The sequence below is a fragment of the Phalacrocorax carbo genome, chromosome Z, assembly GCF_963921805.1.
Source record: "Phalacrocorax carbo chromosome Z, bPhaCar2.1, whole genome shotgun sequence".
Classification (NCBI taxonomy): Eukaryota; Metazoa; Chordata; class Aves; order Suliformes; family Phalacrocoracidae; genus Phalacrocorax; species Phalacrocorax carbo.
Window position 1 is genome coordinate 49,878,557 of NC_087548.1, and position 14,547 is coordinate 49,893,103.

The 14,547-nt window shown below is 39.5% G+C and overlaps 1 protein-coding gene across 1 annotated transcript in view; it reads right to left on the bottom strand.

Annotated features, from left to right (window-relative positions):
* LYRM7 (LYR motif containing 7) overlaps positions 1–14,547 on the bottom strand; it is a gene marked incomplete at its 5' end in the record, with an annotated part of 95,911 nt that overhangs the window by 75,523 nt on the left and 5,841 nt on the right. Inside the window, 2 exons of the mRNA XM_064439549.1 lie at positions 5,091–5,220; positions 6,795–8,099. Coding sequence (XP_064295619.1) covers positions 8,023–8,099 — 77 coding nt within the window. The remainder of the gene's footprint in view (positions 1–5,090; positions 5,221–6,794; positions 8,100–14,547) is intronic.

The window sequence follows — 14,547 nt, forward strand, 5'->3', positions numbered from 1 at the left end:
CTACTGCATATGCTTTAGTATTGTGGGAGGTGAGACTTCAAACATCCCAACAAAACAGGTGTCCGCTTTCCTGGAGGCAATGCTTCGCTAGGAGAAGATACTGAGCAGAGTCTAACTAACAGCAGAGAGCTGCACTTCACGCTTTTCTTGATACTCAGCCTATATTTTCCCTACTTCCTCTCAGCCCCCGTTATAGGCTGCCAAACCATCCCAGCCATACCTTACCTTCTGAGGGCATACATTTGAAGGGTAGTCATAATGTGAAAGTACGCTATTCTACATCAGTCAGAACTGCAGCTCATTCCTCTTCATTTCCTTACATATATGGATACATCCTTGGAGATTACTGTTTAGCTAATCTTAGTTTATTCCTAATTTCACATTAGAATGGGTATAAAACATTATTTCTTGATCTGTTCCAATAAATATTAGCTTTTTGAACCTCTGTTTAGTAATGCCTAGTGATTTCCAAATATGAAACAGTCCTCTAAATAATTAATAGAATAACAAAATTCTTATTATTTCCTTTTCTTCTTGCTAAAATGTAGAGCGCCGTTACTTTCAGAGGTTGTTTTTCTAGGAGTCAATAGGATTTTTAGTTTTGAAAGTGTGCCAGATGTTACAGGCAGCTCAGATGATTTTTTTTTTTATTTCATTATAATTTCAGCTTTCCCTATTTATTTTCTTTCTTTGACATGGAGTAGAGGAAACGTCACTTAGGAGAAATCCCCAAGAGATCACCTGACTTAACTTCTGTGGTTTGGGTCACTGTATATTTGAGTAAATCACTTAAGTAACTACTTTATCTGCTAGAAAATTTAGTTTTAAATAAATGGAACTGTACAAGAACAAGGTGATGAAATCTGCACCAAGCTTTGCTGGTTGATCACTGAAACTCTGTTGTGCACTTTGTTCCCTGGTTTGGGGCGGCGGTGGGGTGGGTTGCACCCTTTTCTCTTGCATATTTGGGGTCTTCTATCCTGAAATGATGATGCAACACACGTGCCAGCATTTGTACGCTTTTTCTCCATTTTAAGTGTTTGTAATTTTAAACATTCATTGAAACATTGTTAAAAAAAAAATGAACAGGGAAAGAAATCCCAACACTGATCTTAAAGCAGAATGTCAAGCTACAAGCCTGTTGTAGGGGACTGGGAAGTACATCAAACAGCATGCTGTGCAGTGTGATTTGTCATTTGATGTAACTGGTGCATCATAACATACATCTCCCACCTGACAAAGGCAGGTAACGCACTCTTTACCTGTCCCCGGTCTTTTGTCCTTGGAGTCATAAATCCCCTAAATTTTGCCTTTCACACAGTAGCTAAAGCGAAACAGTACTGAGCAGCATACCTGCCACCATTCTGCCCGCCCGCGGCCGTTCTCCAAGCCTTCTGCTCTAAACGCATGTACTAGCAGCATGGCAAAATGAAACAGTTTCTAGAGTCCTTTTTTCTTTTCTTTTTAGAAAGTATTTGTATTGTTAGTCCAACATTAAGTTGCCATGTTGAATTTTCTTGTACCTGTTCATAATCTACTTAATTCCATATTTGGATGAAGTTGTGGAAGCTGTGAGGTTACTTCCTAATGTGTCTGTATAGACAATGTTACCAGAAACTAGTATGGGTACATTTGTTGATCCCCCCTATTACAACATTTAAGAGTTTTACAGCCCCCGGGTAGAGGAAATTCTCATCCTTCCTTCTCCATAAGGAATAAAAATACAGATAGTCTTTGCAAGTCATTGCAGCTGAGTATTTATCTAAGTCCCACTGAATGCAACTGAAAAAGCAAAACCTTAGGGAAAATTATGTACAAAAATGGCTGCAAAACAGATAATTGACCCTAAATCTTTCTGTTCAAAGAAGTTACTTTCTGCACACACGGCAGTCCTAATTATGACTGCAATGAAGCATAATCAAGTGCAAATTAAATAACTTCTTTGCCTTTATTATTTCTCTGTTCAATCCTCTGTTCTTCAGCCCACAAATAATCAGTCTTCCTTTCACCTCAAGTCTGCACTGCAGACCTCAATTAAACAATGAAAATCTGACATTTCTAGTGGAAAATCGTTTAAAGAACCGTTTAGTACATTGACATTTTTGTTTCACTAGTGCAAAAACTGTCCTTAATATTCCTTTATTCCATTTGCTCTTCCTTCTATGAATTTTAATGCTCTTGTGCTCATTCATATGCTCATTCATTTTGCATTTCATTCATCAGTTTGACAGGAGCCAGCCTCACCTCAGCTACTATTGGTCAGCACTGCAGGGCCCACCGCAGAGCACTTGTCTGCTTGTATTTCCACAAAGCATGTTCAGAAGATATTTACTGAGGAAATCACATGCATAATTAAATACTAGTGACCAAAAAAATCTGGCACGTTCTTCACATTAAAAGGAAATTCCTTCAGGAACTATTTCCAAGTAGGTAAGAATTCCTCCTCCGCCCTTTCTCAGTACTGTGTTGTTATATAGATCTCTTCCCTGCTGATCCAGTAAAACATGTTGGCCAAACTCAATATATGGAAAAAATTTTTTACGACGAGGGTGGTGAAACATTGGCACAGGCTGCCCACAGAGGTGGTAGATGCCCCGTCCCCAGAAACATTCAAGGTCAGGTTGGACAGGACCCTGAGCAACCTGATCTACTGGAAGATATCCCTGCTCACTGCAGAGCGGTTGGACTAGATGACTTTTAAAGGTCTCTTCCAACATAAACCATTCTATGATTCTATTATTTTACAATAACTCCTACAGAGAGTGTACTATGTATGTAGCGTTTGAAATCACATCCAAAGGAATTACAGCCTGAAAGCCATACTCTTTGTGTTATGACATAGCTAGACACAGCTGACTGTGAAAAGCACAAGTTTGTTCCCTCTCCTTAAGAGTACTTGTTTTTCCATGGGCTGAGTTTGTGTTGAGTCTCCAAAAACCCCCCAAGAAACTGACTTCAGGCCGTACCTCTGCAAGTGTCAGGAGGAAATGTGAAGCAGAGGATAGCAGTCCTCCCAAAATATATGAATGAACTGGTAAAGACCTACACAGACACATCAGTGCTGGCTCACCTGCAGGTGGACAGCAACAGACCAAAGACTATTATCTTAAATACACGCTTAGAAAGGGAAGGAAGCACTGCAATGACCTTTTCATTTTTTCCTTTACAAACTGACTGGAAAAAATGTAGAGTATTGTACGGGTCACTGCCTGCTTGTTTTCACTACCACAGTCGTACTGCGCAGAGAGCAGAGTGACAGAATTCCATGCTTAGCTACGGAGATGTCTTTCAGCTGGAAAGGACAGTTTGGGGGCAGCTGAATCACCCTTTGCACATAGACACAGACCTCAGAGAACAGGGCTGCTACTACTACAGCAGCCAGTGAAACAGTAGAACTATTCCCATTTTTATGGCCTAAAGCAGAGTGCCATCCTCCTTCCCGGCTCCTACAGACCATAGATTCACCAGCTGTTTATTTAATCCTGACTAATCCCAGACTCAAGCCATAGCCTTTCAGGTAGATGAGATGGGAAGCTGAAGCACATACTGCAAGAAAAAAGTAAGCATAATTTGAAAAGTAGATGCTTTTACTCCTCCACCTGATGCAAACCAGATTATCACAGTGCTAACTAAATGGAAATATCTGCTTATAAAAAGAGCAAATTATTAAAACTTACTGCTGTTTATCAAAGTATAAAAATGTGCCCTTCCTCTCTTTTCCTCACCTCAGATTTATCTTGCTGGCACAAAAAAAAAAGTCACAGGAACTTTTAAGAAACTGAATAATGCTATCCCAAAGCTTCACTTGTGAAGTCTTTCAACAGAATTAGAGAGATCTGGATATCTACCCCATAAAAAGCACATATATCTTACACTCAAAGATGACTGGATTTCTACTAGAGTCAGCAAAACACCAAACCTTTGTAGCTCTAAAATACAAGCCTTAATACTGAATTCATTTTGCAATTTGTGCTTTGTGTTAAGTAATAAATTTCCCATAAAGCTAAAGATGAAAGATTTGACAGCCCACCAAACTGCAGAGTTTAGGATTGAATTGTTGCAAGTAGTTTGGAAAGTGTTATCTAAGCCAGGGAAGTACTAGGACTCAGCTCTTCCTGTAAGTTGGTCAGCCTTTATTTTTAGTTTTCAATTGTCAATATTTTTCCCTTTTGTAAAGGAAGTGTAAAGAACTGCCAGTACTTGAAGCTAAATTACTTTATTTACATGTCCAGTATGATACAAACAGGACTGATAATCCTATGCTGCGCTCAGACTAGTTCAGCTCCGTCAGCTGGCATGACCTCCAAGAAAAAGAATAAATGCTAATACTAGATTTAGTCACTGAAGTTGCCACAGGTTTCTTGATCTCATATTACTAGAAAAACTGCCTGAAAACTTGGCACCTTGCGGAAGGTACAAGCCACTTTTCTAGACTAAAATCCTAATGCTACTTCCAGGTAACTCTTTGTGGAGTCACTTTGTGGTGTACAACAGCACTCCCTATAAAAATAGCAACTAAAGCTTTCTTTACCAAAGAGCACAGGAAGAGAGAAGGGGATTAATTTGGCCCTGCTAAATTAGAAAAGCCACCCTGTTTCACTGGAAGATCATAAAGACTTTTAACGCAAATCCTACCCAGGCAAACGAAAGCAATTCATAATTACATCTATCACCTGTGTTCTATGAACATCAGGCTATAGCAAATGTACTAATACCATGCTTGATGCCTATCCTGAGCTACTGCTTGCAGAAAAAAAATCTGAAGAAACCTTGTATTTTGAAATTGTTAAATAAAGGAGAGGAAAAGGTTGTTAGAATAAAACCAAAACTTGAAATTTAAACAGGAAGCATTCCTTGGATGTATATAATGCTTTCATTAAAGCTACAGTATACAGAGTCATGACTTCCTCAAGGAGAATACCAGGGCAGAAGGCTCTAACAGACACATCTCTGGCAGATGATGTCAAAAGTTGACAGAATCAGAATGATGTCAGAAGTTGTCAAATTTTCTTATGTGTCATCACTGAGGAGACATCTGTTCTGCCAAACTCTGTAAGCATGCGACTACCTCGAGTAGACCTGAAACTCACCTTTAAAATACCAGGTCCTGCTAAGCAGCACTGCTCTTGTATACGTATACGTACAGGTCACAGAAGCGCCTCCAGACAGCAACACCCGGCAGTTAGACCATACTGATCTCTTGGCTGTAGCAGCTAAACCCTAACACATCAGAACAAGCAGTGAGTACTTTTCCCCTTTTCAACAGAATCTCCTGCCTGCCTACGAGAGATTGCAACAGATTTTTTTTTTGATACAAGTCATAGTTCTTTAAACTGTAGTTACATTTAAGGCTTATCTTTTAAGACTGATGATGTATACTCTGGAAAAAGGCACATATGTCTGCTCTAAAATTCTGCAGTTCCAGTAAACCTGAAAAAGTTGAATGTGATTGAATAGTATTATTGTGAGCCACCAACCTTTTCCCCTCCCAGGTCATTAAGTGAAAGCCCCTGTAGTTTTAAACAGTTTCACCTAACACTTCAAACTTTGCAGAGGGAATGCAACAATACTTCCTGTCTTTTTAACATTATTTGACAGCCCTGTCAGTCTCTTATGTCAGCAGTCTTTTGCTTATCAACTCGATTTTCCTCATCCCAGCACTGCAAAATTCAGTTTGTCTTTGCTGCCCAGGAATGCACAAGGACAGCAGGAACACAGAATGCTAATGCACAGGCCATAAACATACAGCACAGGAGTGTAAGGAGAATTGTTCTGAGCGCCACTAAATTGTAACAACCTTTTCTTATCATGCCCTTTATTTCCAGCAGTTGTGTGTGTTATTCAAGTGACTCATTCTGTGTTTTTACTAGGAGTGTGCAAGGTGTAGGTAAGATGAAGCATGCAAATGCCTGTCAAATCCCAAGCCTGATCCTGTAGGTTGGCATTTCCACACTATCTTTCTATTACTGTGTTAATTCTTGTCAAAAACAAAAACCTAAAACACATGGCAGCAGAAAAATACCGAAGCAACAGTCACATGAAGAGTTTCTCCACTTGCGGTTTCCTCAAACAGCATACCAAAGACTGCCATCTACTGTTGACATCACTAAGTCTTTTAGTACATAACTTGCATGGTACAGGCAATAGTATTCTCCATCACTACCAAAACAGTGAAGACCTACCAGGCCTCAGTCCTATGAAATCAGTCTGAAGGATAAAAACACAAATACACAACTTCCACAGCCTAAAGCAATGGGCCTACAAGAGATTAATTCCCCCCAATTCCAGTGTGCCATGGGGTGTATACCTTAATGGTTGTATCATTTGTCATTCTTGCCAGACCCCCATTTAATTATTTCTGCTTAAAAATTAGTCACTTTACTTGATGTTCTGTTTTCTCTTTAGAACTGCAACTACTTTTATTTTCTTTCCCTTCCATACCCCTCTCTTATGTTCCTTACGGAAGGAAAAGTCATTGTAGTCTGGTTTTCAACCCCTCTGCAGCCTGCCACAAAACATGGCGTGTCCTTAGGGAAGCAGACAACACAAGCGGCCTAGAACAGCATATCCCCTACAACAGAGGATGTTTGTTTTGTAGCAGAGCCACCAGACTGCAACAAACAGCAAGAACTGCACTCATTTCATTCTATCTCCCATCATTTGCCTGCTGCCTTCTAGCTGCCATGGTTGCAGTTATCAGTGTGACAGGAAGAGGGTTACTGACAAGGTATTCGCTGCTGGCTCTCCTGCCCACGGCAGCCAGAGGCAATAGTTTTAAAGAAGGGAGTACTTACCGCACCAACACGCTGTGTGAGGAAAGGAGACTGGATATGCAGGCACTAGTTTTCCATTCTACTCAGTCAGTGAAGCCATGCCAGAACTCACATGGATATGCAATATTGACATCTTGGAGGCTTATGAAAAATAAACAGGACCACTGGGACCTGAAACAGAGCTGAGAGATATTACTGGGCTACCTCACTCCTGTGTGAGGTATTAGATCCTAGTACGGTGCCTGTTACTGATTTCATACAGAGGAGATTCTATGTATCACCGTAGTTGTATCTGATCTAACCAATTAAAATGAAAGTGAACAGATCATTGTGATGAATTCCGCAAAAGGCAAAGAAGCCTCCTTTAAAAAAAGTGGAAGTGATAAGGGCTTACTAAATAAACCCTCCATAAATTCACTCTAGGCAAGTCAGATCACTCGCGACTGAGCAACAGGCGTCTTTTCTTTGGAAAATGCTTTGGTAAGTCACTTGCTAATTACAAGATAAAACGAAAACCTTAAATTCATAAACCATATGATCTAAAACAACATCCTTAGGTTAGGTTGCGGCTGGGTTCTCGTGTTCCGCTGTCAGCTAAGAAAGCAAACGCTGCCACTGCTGCTCGTTCAAAGGAGTGGGGGAGGAGAAAAGCACTACACTAACTCTGTGAGATGTGATGTGATGTTCACTCCCATTTGTAAAACCTGAACAATTTATTCAGATAAACCTTAAGAACTCTCTCAAACATCACAGTATAATAGTGTACAATTAATGACGACTCCAGAAATCATGCTTTTGGTGCAAAGCATAGATTTAATGATAAGTGCCACAAGATGGCTTTTCATTACCTCAAAGTGGCATATGATTGACAACAAACTTATAAATAGACATTATCAGGATTAAGAACTGCATTTACTTAGTTTTTAGGAATCCCGGATCACTAGGAAACAATCTCTGATGACTGCTATAATTAAAAACATTCCTGGCTGAAATGACACAATTTAGCAGTGTATTTTTGAGAGAACTGTGCGTCTTGAGTTTCCATGGACATAGTAGTGTCTTCCACAATACTAAGTGCATGATGGTACCACAGCACACAACAAGATCAGTGACTTGGTCTCAGTCTCTGTTTTCCTGGTAACAATACTTAACTGTTTGTAAAATTTATCTTTAAAACAGGTATCCACTATTGGTTTTCAGAGATCTCAGTACAGGATATTAACCTTCTGGGGAGAAGGGTATATTTTCCTCAGGATTCATGCTTTTTTGTTGGTTTATCAAAGTAAGGAGTGTTGTCTTGTAGCAGATCCTTCCTGGGTATGAGCACTGTAACAGAAAACAAACCTGTAAGAATATAATCTTACGGGAAATACTATTTAAGATTCTAAAGATGTCCTTACATTTATGAACAAAAAATAAGGTTACTACAAAAAAAATCAGGGTACTGAAATGAGAACCTAAACTTCTGGTGAGTGTACAAGCAGCAGCACGGTATCTATCCCAGACAAAATTATATTTGGATTTTCACCTTCTGTTGGTCAGAATAGTGCATTCCCTTTTTTCCTTTTAAAAGCACTGAAAATATTCTGAAAGCATTAAGAATCCATAAGAAATGGTAAAGTGTTGCAGTAACTTTTAGCAAGAGAGGGAATAGCAATTTTATCATGCCTGAGACAGATTACGTTTACTTCAACAGTTCCAAAAATGGATACTAAATTTGACTTAGCCCTCTCTCCCAATGCCCTGGAACCTGATCTGTAATATTCATTGTCACACCTGTTCTAAATGCCAACAGGAAAATAAAGCATCAAATGAAAATTATAGACACTGTATCGTCACAGAAGCACAGTGTGTTAGGGGTTTGTCTAATTATACGCCATTTTAACCTCTTCCTGACTCTAATTTCTTGCCACCTAGCTCTTCAAAAATCAGCTTGTCCTTTCTTCAGGGAGGGAAGGAGATATGTCATGTTGGATTTGCTCCAGCACAAACACCTGAAACCATAATGCTGTACTTGCACTAGGTCAAACTGCTGTGAAAGGTACAGTAAACCTGCAAAACTGCCTGTGTTGGTGTGCATCTGTGTAATGAGTAACATTCTACCCAAACTACACTGATCTCATACCTTACAAGAAAGAAAACTGGTTTCCTTGAAGGTATGTTTCTTCTGCATCTGTGTACTGATACTGATGCATTTAGTAAGTTTCTACAAGCTTTAAGTAACATTTCAATTGCATGTCTCTTATATAAAACACCTGTGAGTAAATTGACTTAATGTGTCGATCTACAAACTTAGAACAGGTGCAAGAAACAGAAACACCAAAGAAAAACAGAATTGGATATAAAGTATTTAAAAGCAAAAGTTCAAACAAGTAAAGATTGAAAGAATAATTTTTAACCTTCCTTTTCAAAGCTAAGTTTAACATACACTGCCAACACACCAAATCAAAATCACCAGAACCTACTGCATGTGTGGTATATTACTGAAGCGTAAGCTCTACTTGTAACACCTTGACCTGAAATTAATGTGAAATGAATAGAACTGAGACATTTGTATACCACTCAGTAACATAACTCAGACTGAAACATAAAAAAACTCCTAAGAATTGTCTAATATGACTAACAAGCTTCTAACTGAAATCTCCTCTTTAGTAAGAAAGCCTCAGCCTAATTCATTGGGTTTGTTTTGTTTGTTGTTTTATTTTAAGATTTGCCAGTGAATCCCAACACAACTATGCACCACTACGTCTCAAATTATTTTTAAAGAGTAACATGTTCCCCTTAGGAAAATTTGTTCTCACTAAGACAGATCTTTGCCTTTTTCTTTTCAGTTATTAGTTAGTTTAGAGAGACAGGAGTGGGGAAAAAAAAACAAGAAAAACACTAGGTGTAGATAAATTGTATATTATTAGCTATAACACAAGAAGTTAGAGTCAAAAGATTCTGACAGTAACTCACTTAAGCAAACCAGCTGCAGAAATAGGTTTCCAAAACATTTTACCTAGTTTCTTTTTCCCCTGCTCTTCCTTCATAGAACACAGCAACTGATCACTCCATCTTTTTTTGGGTGGACAATGACTTGGGATGAAGCAAGGATGTAATACTAACTTAAATACAGCCCAACTGTAAGTATTTTACAAGATTTTCTTTTTTTCCAAATAGGTCACTATACTTTCTATTACAGCAATGTAAACCTTCATCTACAAAGTTTCCAAAACAAACATGTGGCACCTAAGGTGAAACACTATAAAAAGCAAACTTAAACTGAGTTTTCTTATTTTCACTTGCCAACAGCAACTCAAGCAGCCACCTTAGGGGTGCACTTCTGGTTTGGAGGGGTTTTTTTTGTTTATTTTGTTTTGGGTTTTTGTTAATAAATCTGCCAAAGCCTCTCATTTAATACAAGATGACAGCAAAAAAGCATGGAGGGAGCTAACTGTAATTCTATTGGCACTACAAAAGTTACCACAGACCATACAGATTAAGGATCAAAAAGGTTGATTTTGTTCTCCTAAAACTTCCTTAATCAAAGCTGTACTGGATTTGAATACCCATTGAATGTGCTACCTAAGTAGACTCACACAGCTACACAGGCATTTCCTACAACAAACTTCCTGCCAGAAATGAGCTCCTAGGTGCCAACAAGCAAAGTGAGAAGATCCACTTGGTATTTTCATCAAATATATGCACAAGATGTTTGGAGAGTCTGGAGCCGGGAGAGCCGACCCCAAGTGGCCAAAGGGATGTCCCACACCATATGACATCATGCTCTGCATATAAACCTGGGGGAAGAAGGAGGAAGGGGGGAATGTTCGCAGTGATGGTGTTTGTCTTCCCAAGTCACCATTACACATGATGGAGCCCTGCTTTCCTGGAGATGGCTGAACACCTGCCTGACCTTGGGAAGTGGTGAATGAATTCCTTTTTTTGCTTTGCTTCCGCGCGCAGCTTTTGCTTTACCTATTAAACTAACTTTATCTCAACCCATGAGTCTTTTCACTTTTACCCTTCCAATTCCCTCCCCTGTCCCACTGCAGGGGATAAAGTGAGTGGCTGTGAGGGGCTGAGCTGCTGGCTGGGGTTAAACCACAACACCGCCTAGCCATAGATTCAACTGGAAGTTGAAATCCCACTTCCAGCTTTTCCTCTCTTTTTAATCTCAGACAACTTTTCTTTACAAACAAGGAAGGATGGTGAGATATTAAAATGGAGCAGCAGTGGAAACCACACCCATTTATAGGTACAATTTCACACAGTGCGCTGACCATGCTATTCAGCATAAACTGCTATCAAAATATGGTGACAATTATCACAACTTCCTTAAACTTCTGAATTTCTGGTGTCAGAAATTTTCTAATGGCATACTCTGTGCTACTGGTGACATTAATAATACAATAAGAGCTATATCAGAATTGCCTAGTTCAGAGTGCTGACTAATCAAAGCTGGATTCTTAGGAAAGATGTGAACACATTAGAAGCCTGCTCAGAGAATGGCACTTAGGAATAATGTTCTGTTACTGATCAATTTGTCATGGTATAAAGGTCTATCTATCCCTTCTGTAAGGAGATTTTCTTTTACTCCTTCACTACAACATCAAGCTAAATGTCAAGTTTAATCTTCTGCTGTTCTGTAATTTGAGTAATACCTTGCTCCTGACCAAAAAGATTCTTCATTGCCATGACCTTTTTACTGCATAAAATAAAAATGCTTTTTTTTTTGTGCTAGCTTTGAATGTAAATTCCAACTTCACTGAATGCTCTTTACATTTTCATTATACCAGGACGAGTAAGAATATCTACCCATTCTATACTTTTTTTAATATATACTGTTTATTCTTCTGCTGTGAACTTCTATGATGATGCTCTGGATTTCTTTCCTAAGCATTCCTGATCTTTTAAGTGAAAATTCATTACATTATCACGACTAAATAGTTCTCACTTCAATATATATTCCAAACACAGAAACCAGACAGCTCTCAAACTGAGATGGCTGTTTCAAGATTGTTTTGTTCTTACCGCAGTAAGATCAATTACAGGATAAGAAACAAAACGGAGACCTATCCAAAACACATACAGAAAAAAAAATGGGCAAGAGAGTGCATAATGACATCCTCTGCATTTATAAGCACGTCAAATGTACCCTGTGTACGAAGGCATTCCACATTTTTTGCTGCAGGACAAAGTTTTCCTGGCCAGTACTAGACTCTGGAAGTCCTCCTTCTTCCACAGAAACCACAATGCCACCTTTTATGCAGGCTGCAAAATTAGGTGGACGCAATTCTATCACCTTTTGTTTACAGAGATTTTAAAAGAGACAGCATTAAATCTCTGCTACAGTCAAAACGGACAGTCACCACTCCCCTCCCCTTGTCAGCTGAGTAAAGTAATTTCAATATAAAAGGGTATCAGACTGGTCAGAAAAGATCTCCCCTTTGTCAATCCTTGCTGACTACTCCCACTCCTCATTCTGTTCTTAGAACAGTTGGAAGCTTCCCAGATCCTCCCTCTAGCCCTTCTTGAAAAGGGGAGTGACATTTGCTTTCTTCCAGTCCTCAGGCAACTCCCCTTATCACCATGACCTGTCAAAGACAACCAAGAGTGGCCTTGCAATACATTAGCCAGCTCCCTTAGCACTCGGGTGCATCACATCAGGTCCCATGGATTGTGTATGCCCTATCTGTTCAAATGTTCCCTGGCTTTTTCCTCCTCTACCAAAAGTAAGTCATCCTCACTCCAGATGTTCCCAGTGGTCTGAGACCCATGAATCCTGAAGGCAAATCTTAATAGTAAAGACAGGTGAAGGTATCGAGCACCTCAGTCTCTTCCGCGTCCTTTGTTAACCAGGTCCTATTCCTTCTGCTGCTGATATGCTTGTAGAAGCTGTTCTTGCTGTGCTTCACATTCCTTGCCAAGATCAACTTCAGGTGGGCTCTAGCTGTCCTAATCCCACCCCCACAAGCTCACACAGCATTAGAATATAACTTAGTATTTGAACATGAACACATGTGGCTTCTGCAAGGCAAGTTCTCCCTTACAGTCCCTGCTGGAGTTCTCTGAAGAGCTCCTGAGGGGCTGCCACAACATGCTTAGATTCCCAAAAGTCCCTCAGCAAATGCTTCTAAGAAAACAATAGCTTTATTATGACAGAAGGTCTTGCATGGTTAAGTCACTGGTTAAACTGTAGGAAGTAATAAACGAACAGGCCTCCCAATGGAGAGACATCAAAAGCAGAGTTCTAGAGTTGCTTCTGCTGGCATCTGTGCTGTTCAACGTATTTGTAAGTCACCTGGAAAAGAACAGTTTTTAATGATGCCATCCTGAACAAGTTCTTTAAGAAAATGCCCTACTGTGAAGAATTGCAAGATAAGCTTAAAACTTGACTGAATATCCAGTAAACGACAGAGAAAATTATATGTAGACATGCAATGCACACAGGTCAAAAAAAACCCCAATCTAACCTCACAGAGAAAGTGATACGTTCAAAACGGACTATGACCATTCAGATGAGTTTAATGAATACAAGGTAATTTTGTAAAATTAAGTAAATATATGTATGCACAGCAGCCAAAAATGAAATTTAGAATTAGGAATGACTAGGAAACCAATTGAGAATGAAAAAGAAACTTCGTTGTGCCATCATTGTGTGTATAAATGCCTGGTTTGCCCATGGCTTGATGATTGTGCTCAGCTCTGAATGAGACAGCAAGCTCTTAATCGTCTTGAAATATAGTAGAATTGAAAATGGTGCAGAGAATAGCAACCGAATGATCACAGGCATTCACCTGCTGTTTCACACAGAAGCTGTGCCTTGTGGGTGCTGAAACAAAAGGTGGGCAATGAGGGGCTTAACTCATGAACGGCTTGGTGCAAATGGATAGTAACAAGAATAGGACCAGTACAGCAAGTGATTATTCATAAAAAAACAGAGTAAATTCTTTGTCAAAGGTTCTTGGAAGCAAGATATTTGCATAGGTTGACAGGAACAAGTTCATGAGAGAGAAACCTACTGAGGATAATTAAAACAGAAGCAATCTCTGGCTCAAAGAGTGCTGCCAGGTGTAAAGAGCTGGGAGATGTGAAAGTTCACTTGCTCTGTTCCTGCTCTTCACCTGTCATCTGCCTCAGACCACTGTAGAGTCACACTGGTCAACACTTGTCTAGTCGTATCTTTGGCATCATCATAATGGCTGTTCTAAAGTTAGATGCTTTACCAAATCTAAAACTGGAAACCTTTACAAAGCTTTGCAGACACCACTAAAACAGAATTGAAAGGAAATGACATACAGAGCTCTACCATACATTTGTAGACAGAACCTACTAGTTCTCTTGTGTCTGACTGCAAAATAAAAGAACCTCTAAACCAGGAACCAAAATTTCAAAATTTGATAGGCTTTGCATCAAGGCCATCATTGTGTCACAAATCTTCCAAGGCATAGTTGGTAACTTAAATTGTCAGAACAAGGTTTCAGAAAAGAACACTCAATCCTCAAAGAAAAAGCTATTCTATGGACAGCATACATACTGCATTTGCTAATTCTCCTCAGGCAGCTTCTACCTATTTGGTAGAGCAGGCACCTACAGACACTGTGGCTACTACATTTAGGCCTATACTGACTGACCAGCCAGTACATGCATGCCAACTTGCTACCTCATTGCTGTCACTCCGAATACTCAAGTTATCAAGGTGTAACTTCTTCTCTCAATAAGGGCATTAAATGCAGTCACTGCCTCTTTTCAACCAGCCTCCACATTTCAAAATAGTTGTGTAGAAACT